The following is a 17,349-nucleotide window of genomic DNA, read 5'->3' as shown; positions in this document are numbered from 1 at the left end:
TTTATGATACATGCTAAGCTACAAAAACTGTTTGAAAAGGCTTTACAGTCAATTTTAGACATATAGTCAAATAGAAAAAGCTTAATCCCACAGGGTCCAAAATTAGCTACGGATAACCGAGTGATTGAGGTCTCCACGCCAAACCCACTGAACGAAATGTGATCTGACCCACGAATGCTTGCCCTGAGTCTGCATATATTTGTGCATGTGGCTTGAATGTTTGTGAAAACCCCACACAAGGATTAAATAAAAAAAAAACCATTGACAAATATACCATTTGGAACGCAATAAAGATTTTGTGTATCGCGTATTACATAATGAATAGACAAACACAACCTTATATTCGGCCTGCCTCAACTGCAGTATTCTTCGACCAAGCCCATCACTAGTGCTTGCATGTTGCGTGCTGCCGCGGCCTTACGAAACCCTCACAATGCAAGGTCCACTATCGTAAATAGGACATAACCATTGTTCAGACAATTATTTTCGTCATAACTCTTCTATTGCTCATCTCCAAGACTTGGGGTTCAAAGGTCCGCACATAAGGCTGTGTGACACGTGACGAATTGTTTATTCAAATTACCTTATGCGTCAACCCTTTGAATGTATGCTTAAGTACAGAATGTAGAATAGTACTACGCTTAAGAGTAAGTTAGGACTGGTACCTATACAAGAAAATGAAAAAGAGGCGATATAGGTTTAGGTGCAACGTCTTTATCCAAACAAGTTCTAAGTGGTTCCCAGTTTTGTTAATTGACAGAAGATGTAAAAACCAAAAGACACTAGTTTTGTCTTGTGTTTTTTGACAATTGTTATTTTCTTTTAGATGTTTAATCTAGGAATTAAAAATCACGTGTTCGTAAATTAAATTCAATCTTTAAAGATAATTACGTCACTTATCCAAGCAAAACAAGGATAACCAGTATATTATTTAAACTATTTTTTATTTAATGTGTGTTGACGAACATGAGTAACATAAATACTAAAGAGATATCTTCAGAATTCGCAAGTCATGGCTACACCAACCTTTTTTTATGCAGGTCCTTGCAAACCAACCTTTTGATTCATCACACAAGGTTGGCACTCTTCAAAATTTCGCCAAAAAAAATACATATTGTCTCATCAGCATTTATTATTAGCTTATATAGTAAATATGACAGTCGGTAATAATGACAAATCGAAAACATTTTAACCGAAGCTGTTTTAATTAATCATAATGGCAACACTTATGTGTATTTGTCATTGAATAGAGTTTCGCAGCCATTTTTCAAACTTTAAGCGTTATTTATTGCTTAGACATTTATTTTATAGTTTTTGCAAGTGATGTCACATTGAGAGGTATTGTTTGTTCATTATTCGTTGGAGAGAAAAATGATGTTTCATTGTTAAAAACTGGTCACTGTAATTCTATGGTTGGACAATGTATCTACCAATTGTCACACACATTGTGTATTTTACATCTGTTTTTTTGGTGATGCCATTATCTTAGCCTATCTACGCATCTAACACCTAGTACCTAGACTTATTATTGTAACTCCAAATTGAAACTAGATCTACGCACATTTCCTTAACGTTAGGGCCCATTTAGACGATTCGAGAAATATCATGCAAGTTTCAATACATTGCTGACGATCATTTATCATGTTAGATATTCAAGCTGCACGGCGGCACAATGTACTGCAACTTGCATGGAATTTCTCGCATGGTCTAAATGGGCCCTTACAAATTCTAGAGTCTCGTAGTACGCTTGCTACATTATCGCGATTAGCAGTTTCTCAAAATACATTTTCGCAACAGCCTAAAGGGCTATTGTTCTTTCGTGAAACTGCATTAGGTGTGCGAAACAATAAACTATCATAAGGTATTAAGAGAACACCTGCAGCGTGTTATTTCCTTTTTGTATCGACAGTCCGTACGTAATATTTACATGTGTAAAGCGCAGGAAAAACTTCAAAATCTTGTAATAATGTATTTACAAGCATTTTTTTGCTTAAGAAAAGCAATTTTTTAAATAATAAAGAGGATTTCACTTCGAATGTTCAAAACAGACGAGCCTAATTATAAACAAAACAAATAGCGACCAATCAAAAACACAGCAAATTATAATTTCCTAAGTTTCGAAGCTACTAATTACGTAATAATTATTGTTTGCATCGGAAATTGCGCAGTCAAGGCCGATCCCCTTTGTTAGAGGTAACCTTATTTATAAGATGCTATCTTACACTGAAGGTAATTAATCATACTAGTTGCAGAGAAAACTTGATGGTTTTATAAAGAAAAAACATGAAACAATTATAGTTATATAAGAAGGTACGAAGATGATTTTGAGTCTTATTACGATTGGATAAAGAATGAAATCTAGTGTGAGAATTAAGTCTACCGTTACTGCCCCCTTACTTGCTTTATTTATATGGGGATGTGAAGATACATATACTATCTAGTTGCATAGGATGGACGCCACCCGACGCCATTTCTCGGTACATGACACTCTCTCCCTCGAAGTCACGAAGAAAGCATTTTCTACATCATTGCATCCAACAGCGAAACATTTCGTTACGGTGTACGAGGCCATCGATTTTGCACAACTACGGAAGGATTGACTTCTACATGATGAGGTTTACGTTGATAACAATGAGTAATTAAGTATCTCCGAAATGGCTGTTGCAATCAAGAAATAGGTTACTTTTATAGAGGAGTTTTTGCCCCGGACTTCTGAATAACTATGGTCCTCAACTACGTCAAAAGGACTATTTTTTCGTAGCGAAATAATTTGGAAAATCAAAAAAACCGACATACTTCTTTTCCATTCCCATAATTAGGTAGCATCTAAATAACTTACCAAAGTTACAATCTCTCCAAAACATGCCAAAAAATTAAATATCCATTCCCTCCATACTAGGATCAGAAACGCAACCCACACCGCAGCAGTCCAATCAGTTAACTACTGCACCACACGGCTCAGCCAACGGTAAGACAAGCTCTAGTCACCACTCACTAACACCACACTTACACTGGGTGTCGGACTCTATACAACCAAGTTCGGAGCATTTGCGAACGATAGGAAACAATTGAATGTTTTTTCAATTGTTCTTATGTATGCCACTGCAAGAGACCTAGCACGACACCACACATGTTGTGGACATGAGATAGTGCGATCTGTATAGTGGTAGTGCGTAGTATTTTAATCGGTGTTGGTCCTCAGGACTTCCTAGGGCTCCTAGGGTTGTACAGTGCGGTGGTGGTTCTCGTTCTTTTCATAACAAGAAGGTCAGTCATCGCAGGTAATGTACCTAATCTTCCCGACACCTAATGTCAGTGCGGTTCTTCAGGCTCATTCAGACCAGACTACGACTTACTGGAGTTTTTGTCACACTTGCACAAACAACTTAATGCCACTGCCACTGTCAAAAATATACATCGACTTTCAAGCCATCTAGCTAGCAGCTAGAACTCTTATTCTTTTACTGCCGCTCTGTTTTTTGGGCTAAAAGCAATACAAAACTGTGAACACTCGCTCTTGGGATCAGCTGTGAGTCCCTGACATCAGTCTAACTTAATATACTTTTTACCAGGTCAAGCGAATCAAGTGGTGGAGCTGAATGTAACTGGTGGTGCGCTCGGTCTGAACAAGATGTCGAAGAGGGAGGAGGCGCCGTACGCGGCCGAGGATGCGCAGGTGGTGGGGTTGGTGTTCCACCAGAGCAAGGAGGTGCTCATCGTGGACCACGGGGCTGGCTCTAATGGCGACGTAAGTATTGAATCTAACTATAGCAACTACACTATGTCGTCTGTCGAGTGGATGGTAATAGCATTGACGATACAATGGCTTGAAAATTTTCTGCGAGATTGAAACTTATTTGTAGTTGTTTGTTCAATAAGGAATTTGTGTCATTTCAGATTCCTGGCAAAGTGACCGACGTGACTCCTGAGTGCGAGGACTGTGGAAGCTGTCTCAATGTGAGTAGATAAAACGTCTTTTGAAATTAATTAACAACCAATAGTATTTTTAGGCATAGTGCCATTTGGTTATCTTCAAGCACTGCACTCCATATTATTTTGGTGATACTAACCTAAGTTATCCCTCCAGTTTTCGTATTGAATCCGACACAACATTTCCTCAAACATTTCGCTAGTGGTATCCCAAAACTTCCTCGATATCCCATTAACTTTTTTCCTTTCATTCCAGTTCACATCTCGCGGTAAGATAAAGGCGCTGATCCAGAAGAACTTCCTTCGTATGTGGCGTAACATCGGCGTGATGCTGTTCATCTTCGTGCTGCCTGTGATGCAGGTCATCCTGTTCTGTCTGGCTATAGGACGCGACCCGAGCGGCTTGAGACTGGTGGGTAACAGGGTTTTGATCTTGATGGATTCGATATTACCTTTAATATTTTAAAATTGATGATTCTTTGAAGGTCTTTTGACGTGAGACAGATTTTTCTGGTACTGCCTCGTTTGTTTTTGACAGGGGAGTTAGTGTTTATACAACTATTTTTTTGCTTATATAAACCACATTAAACATTCAGGTCAATAAGTAAATATAAAGAATAGCGTGCACAGCGTAGAAAAAGAAGATTTAGAGCTGTGATTATGTACAGCATAAATATTTCAGTAAGCCAAAATTCAATTCAATTCAGCAGCAACTTCAAAACTTTAAGTTAAAATCTTTTAACTTTTGATTCCTCGTTACAATAACCTTGTTCCCATCCACAGGCGGTAGTTAACGACGACGTACGCATTATTGACGGCCTCTGTCCCTACAACGCGTCCTGCTCTATGAAGAACCTCTCGTGTCGATACCTGGACCATTTGGATAATCATACGGTGAAGGAGTATTATGCGAACCTCACGGACGCGCTGAAGGCGGTGGAAGATGGCGAGGCATGGGGCGCGCTCTACTTCAACGAGAACTATACTGACTCACTCGTCGCGAGATTGGCTTTAGGTATGACATTTTTATTATCATCTTTAGACTTTTTCAGTCCAGTGTGGGGCTAGGCTTTTCCCAAACTACGTCACGGGGTTGGCTTTTGGTGTTATATAAAAATGAATTTCTGTTCGTTTCTTTAGTCTTGGAATATTCGGAAGATTTAACCGGTGAAAATACGAAAATATTGCGGAGAAGTAACCACGAGATGGGGTACTGCGGGAAACAACTAGTGCTGTAATAATAATGTACAATATTTAACAATAATTATTTGTATTTACAGCGGACACAGCTGACAACGAAACCATAACGTCTTCGGAAGTACAAGTGTGGCTCGACATGTCCAACCAGCAGATAGGACTCATGCTCAACAGAGACATACAGTTCTCATACCGAGACTTCGCCAAGGTGCGTACTGAAACCACAACGTTTATTCTTTAGCTTTTACTGAAAAGGCAAAGACGACATATGAGATTAACCACTAAGCGATGATATAAGAACGTAGGCTCTGAGAGCCTTTCATCTAGAACGGAAATAAAACTTTTGCGGATGGAAGCGAGACAGCGCTACACGATATATAGTACCGCCTTCTTTTCACAACTGCAACAGTCTTACTTTAAGTGTTGATGCGCTATCTGATCTAGAGACTGACTCTACTTACTTCCTGCCTTTATGGAGATTCTTGCTGGTTTTTCTCCATAAGAATGACACATTGAGACCGCGCAAATAGAGTCATTAATGTTACATTTTGAAAGTGCCTGGAAAATGGCCTACTTCAAATAAAAACTTTGATTTTACCCCGAGGACGTGAAAAGTTTTGGCGTATTTTATTTATGATGTGGTATAATCCACAAAGTATAAGAATTTCGTAACTATAACCATCTCGTCAATTTGCAGGATCTGCTAGAGACGTGTCACTACAACCCTAAGCTTGGCGACATCCCCATCGACTTCATGGACCCCATCTACGGCAACAAGAACCCCTCGTTCACAGACTTCGTCGCGCCTGGAGTTATCTTGACGTGAGTTCCCAACATGTAACGATTTAGGTCATAAATGGGTCAACGATAACAACATAACGATATGACACTTAAGACATTAAGGAAAAAAGATTTCTTCAGGTGGACATGAAAGCTATAATACATACTAGTAATTTGATCATTAAAAGCTGTATATTTTCGATTATTTTAAACACATTTCGCTTGATATAAAAAATAGCATAACAGTTAACGGGACATTTTGCTGAGTTTGTCGTTTTTTTTAATACAGCTGATAGACATACAAAAACCTTAACGCAAAGTATCATGTATACTTAAACTTCTTGTAAAACAATATTAGACAAACTTAAAACCTTCTTTAAACAAAACATTTTTTTCTGTTTCCAGCATCGTATTCTTCTTAGCCGTCGCCCTGACTTCCTCTGCCCTCATAGTAGAACGTATGGAGGGTCTCCTGGACAGGTCCTGGGTGGCGGGGGTGTCCCCCGGGGAGATCCTGTTCTCCCACGTCGTCACCCAGTTCGTGGTCATGTGCGGGCAGACCGCGCTGGTCCTGATCTTCATGATCATCGTCTTCGAAGTCAAGAATAATGGAAACATCATGTTTGTTATCATGCTGACGTTGCTGCAAGGTGAGTTTGGATTTCTAACCATATATATCTATATCTTGCCTAGGACATGATAATACTTTATACCCCACAAAAAAGTTAGAGATGCAGTTTTAATGTTACAAGAATAATTTCAATTTTATAGGCTTAATAGGCTTCTCATCATCATCATTAGTCCATCTCAGTCCACTGCTAGACGTAGGCCCTGTTCCATGGCACGCCTCTGAGCTGTACCTTCAGCCCTCCATATGCAATCCCAGCTCGAAGCCTAATAGATAGAGTTCTTATTATCATCAAGTTTAAGGGATCATTTTATCGAATGCTGCCAAAATTATCTTGTAAAAGTAGTTATTTCCAGGAGAACGATAGCAAGAGAATTAGTTAGTCGTTTCATTTATCAGACCTGTCGTTTATGCACTCATCATGCTATATTATAGTCAATTAAATACATAAATAGTGCATTTATACGATATTCATACTTGTAGAAAAATTACAATAATTCTTTAAAATTACAAATGCACATAATTTTTATAATGACTGGGACAAAGTAGCATTTATGTTTTTGCTATCATTACATCCATAGATAACATATTATTTTTCTCAAGGAATCATAGTAATTACTTCGATACATGTAGTTTTTACTGCCATCAAATGTAATGATGATATAGTTTTTAAAATAAGTCTAAATGATTTTTGTCATTACGTAGTTTGGTGTAGTGCGTCAAAATGTTTTTTGTTGAAAAATGAAAAATCATTAAGTTGGTTCAATGGTCTGTTGAAGGACAATAATGTACACATAAATAGGTATTTATAGGCTAACTTGTTACATCATTAGATGCTCTGTTTTTAATCTTTATACCTATCCACGATCCATATTAAAGTTAAACCTTAAAATATCGGTTAACTACAAATATAATTTAATAAAACTTGTATCTCTACACGTAACATTTAAACGTACGATCTATTGAGTTTCTTTTTGGTTCTCCATAGGAATGACAAGAAGCGCGCACGTAGTCCTTTATAACGTTTCCAAAGTACTTTATTAAAATAAAAACAGCTAATTTGTGTACCTATGTCTTCAGGTCTGTGCGGCATGTGCTTCGGCTTCGTGATATCAGCTGCCTGCGAGCTGGAGCGTAACGCCATCCAGCTGGCTCTGGGCTCCTTCTACCCCACACTCCTGCTGAGTGGGGTCATCTGGCCCATCGAGGGCATGCCGTGGGTCCTGCGCTACGTGTCCCTCTGCCTGCCCCTGACCCTCGCCACCAACTCCCTCCGATCTATCCTGACCAGAGGCTGGCCCATCACTGACCCAGAGGTCTACATGGGCTTCGTGTCAACTCTCGCTTGGATAGCCCTGTTCTTAGTCGTCACGCTCACCATCCTGAGGTTCAAGAGGAATTAGGTTGCCATCGCCGGTCGACTGGTTGTATCCGTCCACTTGTGTTTTCTTATGAGTAAATATCTGCGATATTCTATCGTCTAGTAAAGTTACGATAGAAAGTATTAAAATTTAATCACCTTGCTTAGTCAAGACTCTGAGATACATAGCAAAATTTTATTTGCATTTACTTGCAAAAATATGAAAATCATAAAAAAATGGACACCTAACTTTTGTAAATTAAAATCGCTAAAATATTAAGTTTTGTAAATTCATATCCGTATTTATTCATAGGAGAATACAAACATATCCAGGATTGCTCATAAAACACTTAATATAACAATATTTTTGATGTTAATGACAATTACCAACGATGTATGAAATAAAGCATACTAAGAAATGCTCAAAACTATAATATACGCTGAGTCGGTTAAACTTAGATTATTTATGGGTTTCAGTGCAAAAGTGACCGAACAAAACGTATTTAATAAAAACCTAAGAATAATATATCAATTGGATAATAATAATTTACATTTAAAATATTTTTGCTCTGACACCCGTTTCAAACTTTTGCTCAAAAACGAACAAACTGTTTTTATAACTTAGTTCTTATTGACTGTTAGTCACGATGTAAATAGTAGCCTATATTTATACGTTAGTGTCAAGATGTACGTGTAGGGTTAACGGGAATGTTAGCAATAATGATTGGTCCAACGCTTTTTAGGGTTAAATGTGCTTTTGTTTTTATTTCAGGACTTTAAACTTACAATACAGTGGTATAATACGTTTTTCATTTGATTCATTACTTAAACAATTCAAAGTAATGACATTTTTTTTTTCATGGCAGCACCAGTATTCTCAATAAATTTAATGTATTCAATCCTAAGATAAAAACAGGAGCACTTCGCTATCATCGGTAAGGGACATTATATGTAAGATTTTAACATTCAATGTTGAAAATACCTGATAAATGAGTTACCATAGAATAAGATGGTGCCATAAACAATAATGGTGTATAAGAAACTTTCAAAAACCCTTTTATTGGTCCCGAAATTAACTGATTTTGACTTTAATTATTTTGTAACTAGCATTTTGTCTTTTCTCTATTTGACAAGTGTGTGAATAATTAAATGTAATAGAGGAATTATAAAATGATAATTATGAAGTGAAGAGCAGCGCCATCTTGTTTTTGAACGGCAACCCCAAACTTTATGGTATCGAAATCTATTGTAATCAATGGTCGCATGTTTTGTAGATGTAGTGATGTACAGATAATTAGGTAATATGGAAAGTAGACTTGGTAGATAAAATAGAATATAAGTTATACGTGGCGTTTTGTATAAAATATTACCTTTTTTATAATAACGGTCAAGATGTCGCTTTAGCAAATAAACATCGAATAGTTGTGTAAATCGATCGATAGGTGTCGTGGCGATGTGTCGATTGTGTGTAGAATAAATTAATTGTATCTTAGAAGTGTCAGACTGTGATTATTTTTGCTAACATTGACATTTTTGTAATGACAACTATACAATAAATACTGTACCAAATAAATTGTATTTTATTGATGTTCCTACCCATCATCATCATCATCCTAGCCTCGGGACAAATAGGCATGACTGTCTTTCTATATCTCAAACTGATTGTTAGCTTTTAGCTTCTATCTACTTGAATCGACTGTCAAAGATGTGTAAATAACAGCCGGGATCAACTATTTAACGTGCCTTCCAAAACTCGGGGAACCCGTTATGACATAGCTAGTCTACCATCCGGCCGACAGTATACACCGTGATTTTTTAGTCGTCTTACAAAAGCAGCCCAGTTCATGTATCCAATGACTAGAACACGTTCATGATAAAAAAATAGGTATTTATGAGATTCAAATACATTTAAAATGCAATTTTTATTTAATATTATGATGCAATTCATAGTTTTTTAGAAACACAGCTCTGTTGCGAGCGCGGTCCGAGCCTTGTAACAATGGTGAGGGGCGCGGGCGGCGACGTTTTTATCGTTTTTAAGAGTATATTCAGATTTCTCTTGTTTAATTTTTCTTCGTAATTATTGTCTTAGTTGATGATAAAAAAATAATAATCGCGCCTAGGCTCCTTTTGTAAGACGACTAAAAATGACCGTGTATAATGTTTCTTTATTTACGTTTCTACAAATTTATCTCTAATTAAACCATAAGAAAAACCTCTTGTACGTTGCCACTTATTGCGGAGTCTGGAGCTCTGATATCAAAAGATCTATAATTGCCAGCTATGTATCAAATATTGTTCAGTACTTCTCAAACACCTCAGTTTAAGATCCTACTACTGTTGGCGAAGAGTATGAAAAATACTACATTTTATTAAAAGGTATCACATTTTAATATATATTCAACATAATAAGTTACATACTCGGTTGGAAGCATCATATCACACTATTTCGTTAGAATCTCGCTCAGTGCCTTCTTCTTCTTTTGGCCTTTGTCAAACTTATGTTTCTGAAAAAGAAACAAATGTAATATTAATATCAAGACACACATAATTTACACTTGAACCAAAATGGCTCAAAGACCACACTATTTTCTCTGTAGCTCAGTTGCGCCTTTAGCTAGGAGTTACAAGTTAGAGTCTTGTCTGACGTCTCATTTCATTAAAGTTTTAATTGCAAAATACCATGGAGGTCTCTAGTAGATTTCCTGGCTATTTAAAATAACTTTCTTACATGGAATAAAAAAAAACAGGACAAAAGCCTTCGAACCTTCTGGCGCCAAAATGACGACACATACCATGACTGCGGATATGAGCAACACAAAATAGCTTTGAAAAGTACAAGAAGTTACAAAATTCACACAGATGGCCGAGTGGTTGAGGTCACCACACTAAAACCGATCGCCGGGTTCGATCCCCGCGTAGGACAAGCATTTGTGTGATCCACGAATCCTTGTTCTGAGTCTGGGTGTCTTTGTGCATGTGAATTGTATGTTAGTGAAACTCTCGCGACACAAGGATTAAATTCTTTAGTGCGGGAGTAGTTTAAAGAAGAAAACAAATAATTGTTAATCACCTTTTTCTTTTCTGCGGTCATTCCAACGAATTCCTTCCTGACTTTCTTCTCTTTGCTGGGCTGATTTATATTCGGCCTCTTGTTCGGAGGCCCGTCACTGGGACCAGTACCTTCCTGTAAACAAATTATAGTATGTATACAAATATTGTAGGAGATGCATAATATAAGAAACGCAACTTTGTAAATATTGAAATAAGGTCTAAAATTAAAAAAACACAGCTTAAGATGATCGATTATAATAGAGACAATAAAGGCATATTGCTGTAGGACTAGAAGAAAATAGCAAAATTGTACTCAAAATCTAAGCAAATACTTTTTGAGGTATTCTATGCTGCTAAATATAACTTAATAAATAAACTTTAAGCATTCTTGTGCCCTTACGTTTTTCCTCTTTTGCATAATTCTTCTGAAGGCACCCTCGCGGCCCTCCTCATCCTTCTGTCCTTGATTCCTCTGGTTATCAAACTTCTTGAACCCTCCCCTCTGATTCCCTTGGTCACCAGCAGCATTGAATCTACCTCTTTGCTGGTTGCCTTCAGAATTGAATCTGCCTCTTTGCTGGTTGCCTTGGTCAGCTCTGTTGAATCTGCCTCTTTGCTGGTTGCCCTGGTCACCGCTGTTGAATCTACCACCTTGCTGGTTGCCCGGGGGTCCAAACGCTCTTTGTCTGTTACCCTGGCTAACCCTCCCCCCTCCCTGTTTGAACCCTCCCCTTTGTGGTCTATCCTGGTTCCCCTGGCTGCCTCTTTGCTGGTTGTTGGCTGGTCTCTTCTTGTCAGTGCCCAGTGTGCATCGCTTCACGCGCAATATTCTGTTCTTGACTGTTAAATCTTCTTCTGTTAAAGCAAGGGCTAGTTCTACGCCGTCTTTTGATTCGAAGTTCACGTAGCCAAAACCTGAGAATCCGAAAATGTACTGCTTATTGGCAAGCTTCATAAAATTTGGATTGCATCTGATTTAAGAAACTAACAATGTAGTGACTAAGATGTTACGAAAATATATGAAAAAACAAATACAATAGGTAAACACTAAAAAAAGTTAATAATATTAATAATATATTTTTATCAGTCAATAGCAATGAGGAGGAGCTTGTGGCTGTGCTATAACCGCATAAGTGATTCGATCACAGGTTAAGCTATGGTTGACGCGGTTGGTCCGTAGATGGGTGACCATCTTAGTCATAGCGAGTTCCTCCGTATTTCGGAAGGCACGTTAAATTGTGGGTCCCGGCTGTTATTCCCACATCTTTGACAGTCGTTACAGGTAGTCAGAAGCTTGAAAAGTCTGACAGCCAGTCTAACCAAGGGGTGTCATGTTACCCAGGTAACTGGGTAGAGGAGGTCAGATAGGTAGTCGCTCCTTGTAAAACACTGGTACTCAGCTGAAACTGGTTGGACTGGTAGTCGACTCCAACATAGTTGGGAAAAGGCTAGGCCGATGATGAATAGCAATGAGGATGCATTGAACGGGAAACTCTCATCTTTATAATTAAAAACATGAGTAGAAACAAGTCACCGGGTTCTGATCTCATACGCATGTCCGACATTAAACTAGTGATGGACAAAGTCAGTCCTGTTTTAGCCAAATTAGTAAACCTGTCTGTTAGTAAGTATGTGTTTCCCGATAAATTGAAAGAAGCAATAGTACGTCCCATACACAAAAAAGGTGATTATAAAAACATGTCGAATTATAGACCCATAGCCATACTATCAAGTCTAGACAAAATTATGGAAAAATGTATTGTGATTCAGTTAAGTAATTTTTTACATCGTAATCAGATTATAGACAATAGTCAACATGGTTTCTTAAGAGGAAAAAGTACGGGTACATTGCTATCAAAGTTTACCGACGAAATTAATAATTATTTAGAACATAAAAAAACTGTTGTCATTATAACATTTGATTATAAGAAAGCGTTTGATACTCTGCATAAAAACACACTTCTAAATGCGATGGAGGAGGTCGGCGTGGGAGAACCCCTGAACCAATGGTTCAGAGATTACCTCACGGGCCGGTCCTACCGTGTTAAGGTGGGTGAAGCACTGAGCGACAGGGTGCCGGTGAGCAGCGGGGTGCCGCAAGGATCGGGAGCTGGCCCAATTTGCTATCTTATGCACGTAAACAGCCTATGCCGAGTGCTGCGACACTGTTCCGCATATATGTACGCAGACGATTTATGTGCGATGCGGGCTGGCACCGACGTAAATGAAATCTTCCAATTAATACAACAGGACATTAATGCTGTAGTTAAATGGTCACACGACAACGGAATTGTTTTAAACTCAGAAAAAACTAAATGCCTAATTATTCGCTCACCACATTCACAGCTTACTGTTTCCCTGAATAAATTGATTGCGCATGAATACCTATGTATACATAATAACCTAACAAATTGCCATTGTAAACCCATAGAAATTGATAATTCTGTAACATATCTCGGTGTAAAAGTAGATCGAAGCTTCTCTTGGTCTCAACATATTGATTATATAGCTAGTAAGTTAAGAATATTGCTAAGTAAGTTCTATCATCTAAGCTATAAGGTTCCTGTTAATACATTGAGGTGTCTTTATTTTTCTCTGGTGGAATCAGTGATGGATTATGCTCTCGACAGCTATGGCTTAACATTCAAAACCTACATAGACAAATTAGAATCATTACAATTAAGATTTATTAAACTATTAGTATCAAAAAAGACAAAAAACAGATATAAAGACGACTACCGACAATTATTTAAAGTATGTAAAATATTACCAATTAGTATCAAACATAAATATCTACAATTAGTAAATCAGCATGGCAAAGAAGAGCACAACCTATCAATGGTTAACACTGGCCACAACACGCGCCTGATGTCTGCTGGTAAATTTGACGTTCCTAGAGTAACTAACTATTACGGCGACAGAACATTAAAGAAACGCTCACCATATCTGTTGAACAGTTTGCCAGCAGATATCAGACAAGAAACAAATAAACACAAATTCAAACGGAGACTTAAAAAGTACTTGTTAAATAATATGTAAATACATATCTATGTGTATAACTTTTATATGTATAATATATGTGTAAAATGAACTAAATTGCGACTCGTCCACAGGCAAACCGATAAACCGGTTTTGTGGAGCACTACATATTGTAATTGTATATTTAACGAATAAAAATAAATAAATATATAAATAAATAAATAAAATAGTCAAAGTTGCAGCTGACACAGCTTCTATAAACACGTAACATACCTTTCCCCGCATTAGTCTTCTTATCCCTGATGATCCTGACGGACTCTATGGCCCCGCACTTGTCGAACTTGGCCCGCAAGGCGTCGTCCTCCATCGCGAAGGGCAGGTTCCCCACGAACACGGCGCAGCGCGGGTCGTGCGCGGCGCCCGACACGTCGCTGCGGGACACGCGCAGGTGGTGCTCCTGCAGGACGCTGTTGTTCTCACACAGAGCCTGAACGTGTGAGCATAAGTTTAAGTATCGTAATATAACGACAAGTGAGAGAGAAAGTTAGGTGAACAAAGAACTAGCGTAATTGAGATTTGTTTTTTATCATGATGCTTAATAGTTGCAGAACAAAGAGGTAATGGAATTCTTTATTCTATCTATCTGCTTATGACTAGTTAGGAAGAGTTTGAAAAGAAGTTCTTTCTGTCATCACCTAGGTTTCTTTTTGCTTTGTATTCAGTTTGGTTGGCTAAGGTGTTTAATTTGAATACAGCTTATCTGGAATGATTTAGATCAGCACAATACTAGATAAAACCTATCTAGGATTGCAGTATCTAGTGTCTAGTTTTTGAACAGTGACACCCACAAAGGTAATTAATGAAAGTAAAAAAATTAAGCATACAAAAAAACTAATCAACCACTGCCTGGTGATATGAGAATAGGCAGACACTGGAGGTCCCGTATTACGTGTCTGATATTAACCTTTACGTAAAGAACTCTCAAAAGGTACTAACCTTCTCAACAGACTCAGCATCAGCATATTTAATGTACACATTGACAGTGGTCCTCTCTGGATGCAACTCGTTCTTGATCAAAGCCAGCTTCGGAGTGAACCGGCCATCTTTTATTGGTACTGTTCTAATCCTGAAAATTGGAAACAGGATAACAAATTAATAAGCTTTAAGGGGAAAACTTTGGGGAACCAGTTTATAGTCAGCAATAAAATTGGAGTTTATGATTCATATTTCACAGAAATTAATATATGTGCTAACGCAACATGCAGTAAACAGGTTGCCACCAAAAGCCTACTGTATTCGAAAAATATAATAATTTCTTAATAAAGTGAGATGAATCCAGTCTTACCTTATAGTCTCAATTTGTCCATGTTTATTAAAAATCTTCTTAATTTCCTTTTTACATTTAGCACTAAATGGTACATTGCCTACAAATAGAGTCCTTTTAATTTCATCCTCTGCATTTACTTCTTCTTTTTTGGGCTTCTCCTTCTTTGTCACTTCTTTCTGTTCCTTGACAGTCTCTTTTTCTTTTTCCTCTTCCTCATCCTCAGAACTTTCATCTGGTTTCTCAGATTCAAAGACTTTTTTATTTGTTTCTTCGTTTTCTGAATCTATGTCATCATCTGATTCATGTTCTGATTCTGATTCTTTATCTGTAATAGCATTTGGATTGACTGTACTTGATTCTTGATTTTCTAAGTCATCATCATCACTGGTATCACCGTCATTGTTATTATCATCATCTTCAACAGCTGGCTTCTCTTCAATTGCTTTGATTTCTGGTTTATTTCCTTTTCCTTTTGATTTCTTACGCTTATTTTTCTTTTTCGTTGGTCCCTGATTATCTGTTTGAATATTTTCTTTATTTGTTTCTTCAGATTCATTCTCTGCTGCTTTCTCTTCACTTGCTGCTGTTGCTACTGTTGCTGCTGCTTCTATTCCTGCTTTAGACTTCTTCTTGCGTCTTTTATTTTTCTTTTTTGTCGTGTTGGCAGGAACTGGAGTTTCCTTGTCTTTGTCTGAATTATCTGAATTATTGATTATTTTTTGTTTTTTAGGACTCTTGGAATCAGCTAGGGATGATTGAGGTTCTGTGATAGACTCTGAGGTAATATTTTCATTGCCACCTTCTGCTTCTGAGACTGATTTGCGTTTCTTTTTCCCTTCCTTAGGACTTACAGCTTCTTGTGTACCAACAGTCTCTGTGATTTGGGTCTCCGCCACGTTTTCTGTGGATTGTGATTCAGAAATGTGTTTTCTTTTCTTTTTCTTCGGTGTGTTTTCATTACTTTTTTGCTCACTCACAATTTTATCACTGCCCTGTGTTACAGACTCGTTTTTGCTATTTGACTTCTTTTTAGGAGATTTTTGAGGCGTTAGACTTTTGTTTACCGCACTGTCAGCTTCCAAATCGTCTTTCAAATGTTTCTTAACTTTGTCTGCCAATGGACTGGCCAGGGTTGAATTACCCTCTTCATTCTCCGTTGTTTCCAAATCAGGATTCTGGAATATTCTCTTTGGAGACTTCTTGACTATAGCCTTCTTCTTCTGCATGCTTGGTGAAAGAAATATGGACCTGTCTTCAACAAATTCACTCTTGGGAGTTACATTCGGCGAAGGTTGGTGTTTAGTTGGCGTTAGAGCTCTCTTTGAAAGTCTAGGCCTGTTTGGTGTCACGTTCCCGGTAATTAATGCTGCTACACCACCTAACACGTAATCCATTGCACAAATCACACGTGTATTGGGTAAAAATAGCAATCAAACACCGTGTGCGGTTGCTACGCACATGGTTGTTTTTGGTTATTTTATTTTGACTTTTAAGTGACATTACTGTTTAGTATTGCCACGTAAGAAGTTATTTCCCCCATGTGAGTTTTTCTATCATTTTCAACGTCAAACTTTTTGTTAACCGAATTTCAATTATACCTGGGTTGTTATTTTACAAGAACTAAAATATGTGAATGTTTTTAAAATACTAAAATCTATACCGTATCTCGTTTTGCGAAACATGTTTTCAGGCTTACTCTGTTCGTGAAACGACGGCATTTGTTAAACCTTTCAACCAATACAACATGCATCAACACACTGACTGGACTTTCTTTTGAAAAATATCCCAGAATAATCGATAGAGCCATACACTTAGATGTCCACTCGTTTTTTTTTTTAATGTAACTAGTGCAATTAACTCGTCCATACAGTAACTCTATTTGATACAAAATATTTTCCAGCATTCACAGGAATTTTGATAAGCCAGTAGCACCATTTATGTTACCAGCTACAACGCCTACAACACGATTACGATTAAAAATATTGGGATCGGATTAATAGCAAAGCAGCAGTATGAAGTATAACGGAAATCTTTTCTTGAGGAACGGAATTCACTGTTCGTCAAGAGAAGGATTCCATGACACGAGAAAAGAAG

General features: G+C 37.7%; 2 protein-coding genes across 4 annotated transcripts in view; one reads left to right on the top strand and one right to left on the bottom strand.

The window, feature by feature from the left end:
- LOC113494954 (ABC transporter G family member 20) overlaps window positions 1-9,468 on the top strand; it is an 87,894-nt gene extending 78,426 nt beyond the window's left edge. For 2 of the 3 annotated variants that reach the window (XM_026873494.1, XM_026873495.1), the window contains 9 exons: window positions 2,900-2,968; window positions 3,573-3,748; window positions 3,898-3,957; window positions 4,187-4,342; window positions 4,714-4,945; window positions 5,211-5,335; window positions 5,825-5,949; window positions 6,313-6,557; window positions 7,616-9,468. In XM_026873494.1, coding sequence (XP_026729295.1) covers window positions 2,900-2,968; window positions 3,573-3,748; window positions 3,898-3,957; window positions 4,187-4,342; window positions 4,714-4,945; window positions 5,211-5,335; window positions 5,825-5,949; window positions 6,313-6,557; window positions 7,616-7,938 — 1,511 coding nt within the window. In that variant the 3' untranslated portion in view covers window positions 7,939-9,468. The remainder of the gene's footprint in view (window positions 1-2,899; window positions 2,969-3,572; window positions 3,749-3,897; window positions 3,958-4,186; window positions 4,343-4,713; window positions 4,946-5,210; window positions 5,336-5,824; window positions 5,950-6,312; window positions 6,558-7,615) is intronic. The other variant, XM_026873496.1, reaches the window with a different exon arrangement.
- Window positions 9,469-10,262: 794 nt separating this feature from the next.
- Window positions 10,263-16,749, bottom strand: LOC113494859 (nucleolar protein 12-like). Its single transcript, XM_026873362.1, has 6 exons — window positions 15,274-16,749; window positions 14,925-15,054; window positions 14,202-14,415; window positions 11,350-11,864; window positions 10,969-11,082; window positions 10,263-10,402 (listed from the first exon to the last, which is right to left on the bottom strand). Exons 1-6 carry the CDS (start codon window positions 16,647-16,649, stop codon window positions 10,340-10,342), a joined length of 2,412 nt encoding a protein of 803 aa, XP_026729163.1. The 5' UTR covers window positions 16,650-16,749; the 3' UTR covers window positions 10,263-10,339.
- Window positions 16,750-17,349: the final 600 nt, after the last annotated feature.

The sequence above is a fragment of the Trichoplusia ni genome, chromosome 6 (assembly GCF_003590095.1).
Source record: "Trichoplusia ni isolate ovarian cell line Hi5 chromosome 6, tn1, whole genome shotgun sequence".
Classification (NCBI taxonomy): Eukaryota; Metazoa; Arthropoda; class Insecta; order Lepidoptera; family Noctuidae; genus Trichoplusia; species Trichoplusia ni.
Note: the sequence above shows the minus strand (reverse complement) of the source record. Positions and strands in the feature narration are given on the sequence as shown.

Bases quoted from the DNA above. Each gene is read 5' to 3' on its own strand.
- LOC113494859 (XM_026873362.1), bottom strand. From the start codon at position 16,649: ATGGATTACGTGTTAGGTGGTGTAGCAGCATTAATTACCGGGAACGTG. The intron at 11,865-14,201 runs GTATGTTACGTG...TCGGATTCTCAG, and splicing joins GAAGACTAATGCGGGGAAAG to GTTTTGGCTACGTGAACTTC. The intron at 10,403-10,968 runs GTGATTAACAAT...TTTCTTTTTCAG, and splicing joins TGACCGCAGAAAAGAAAAAG to AAACATAAGTTTGACAAAGG.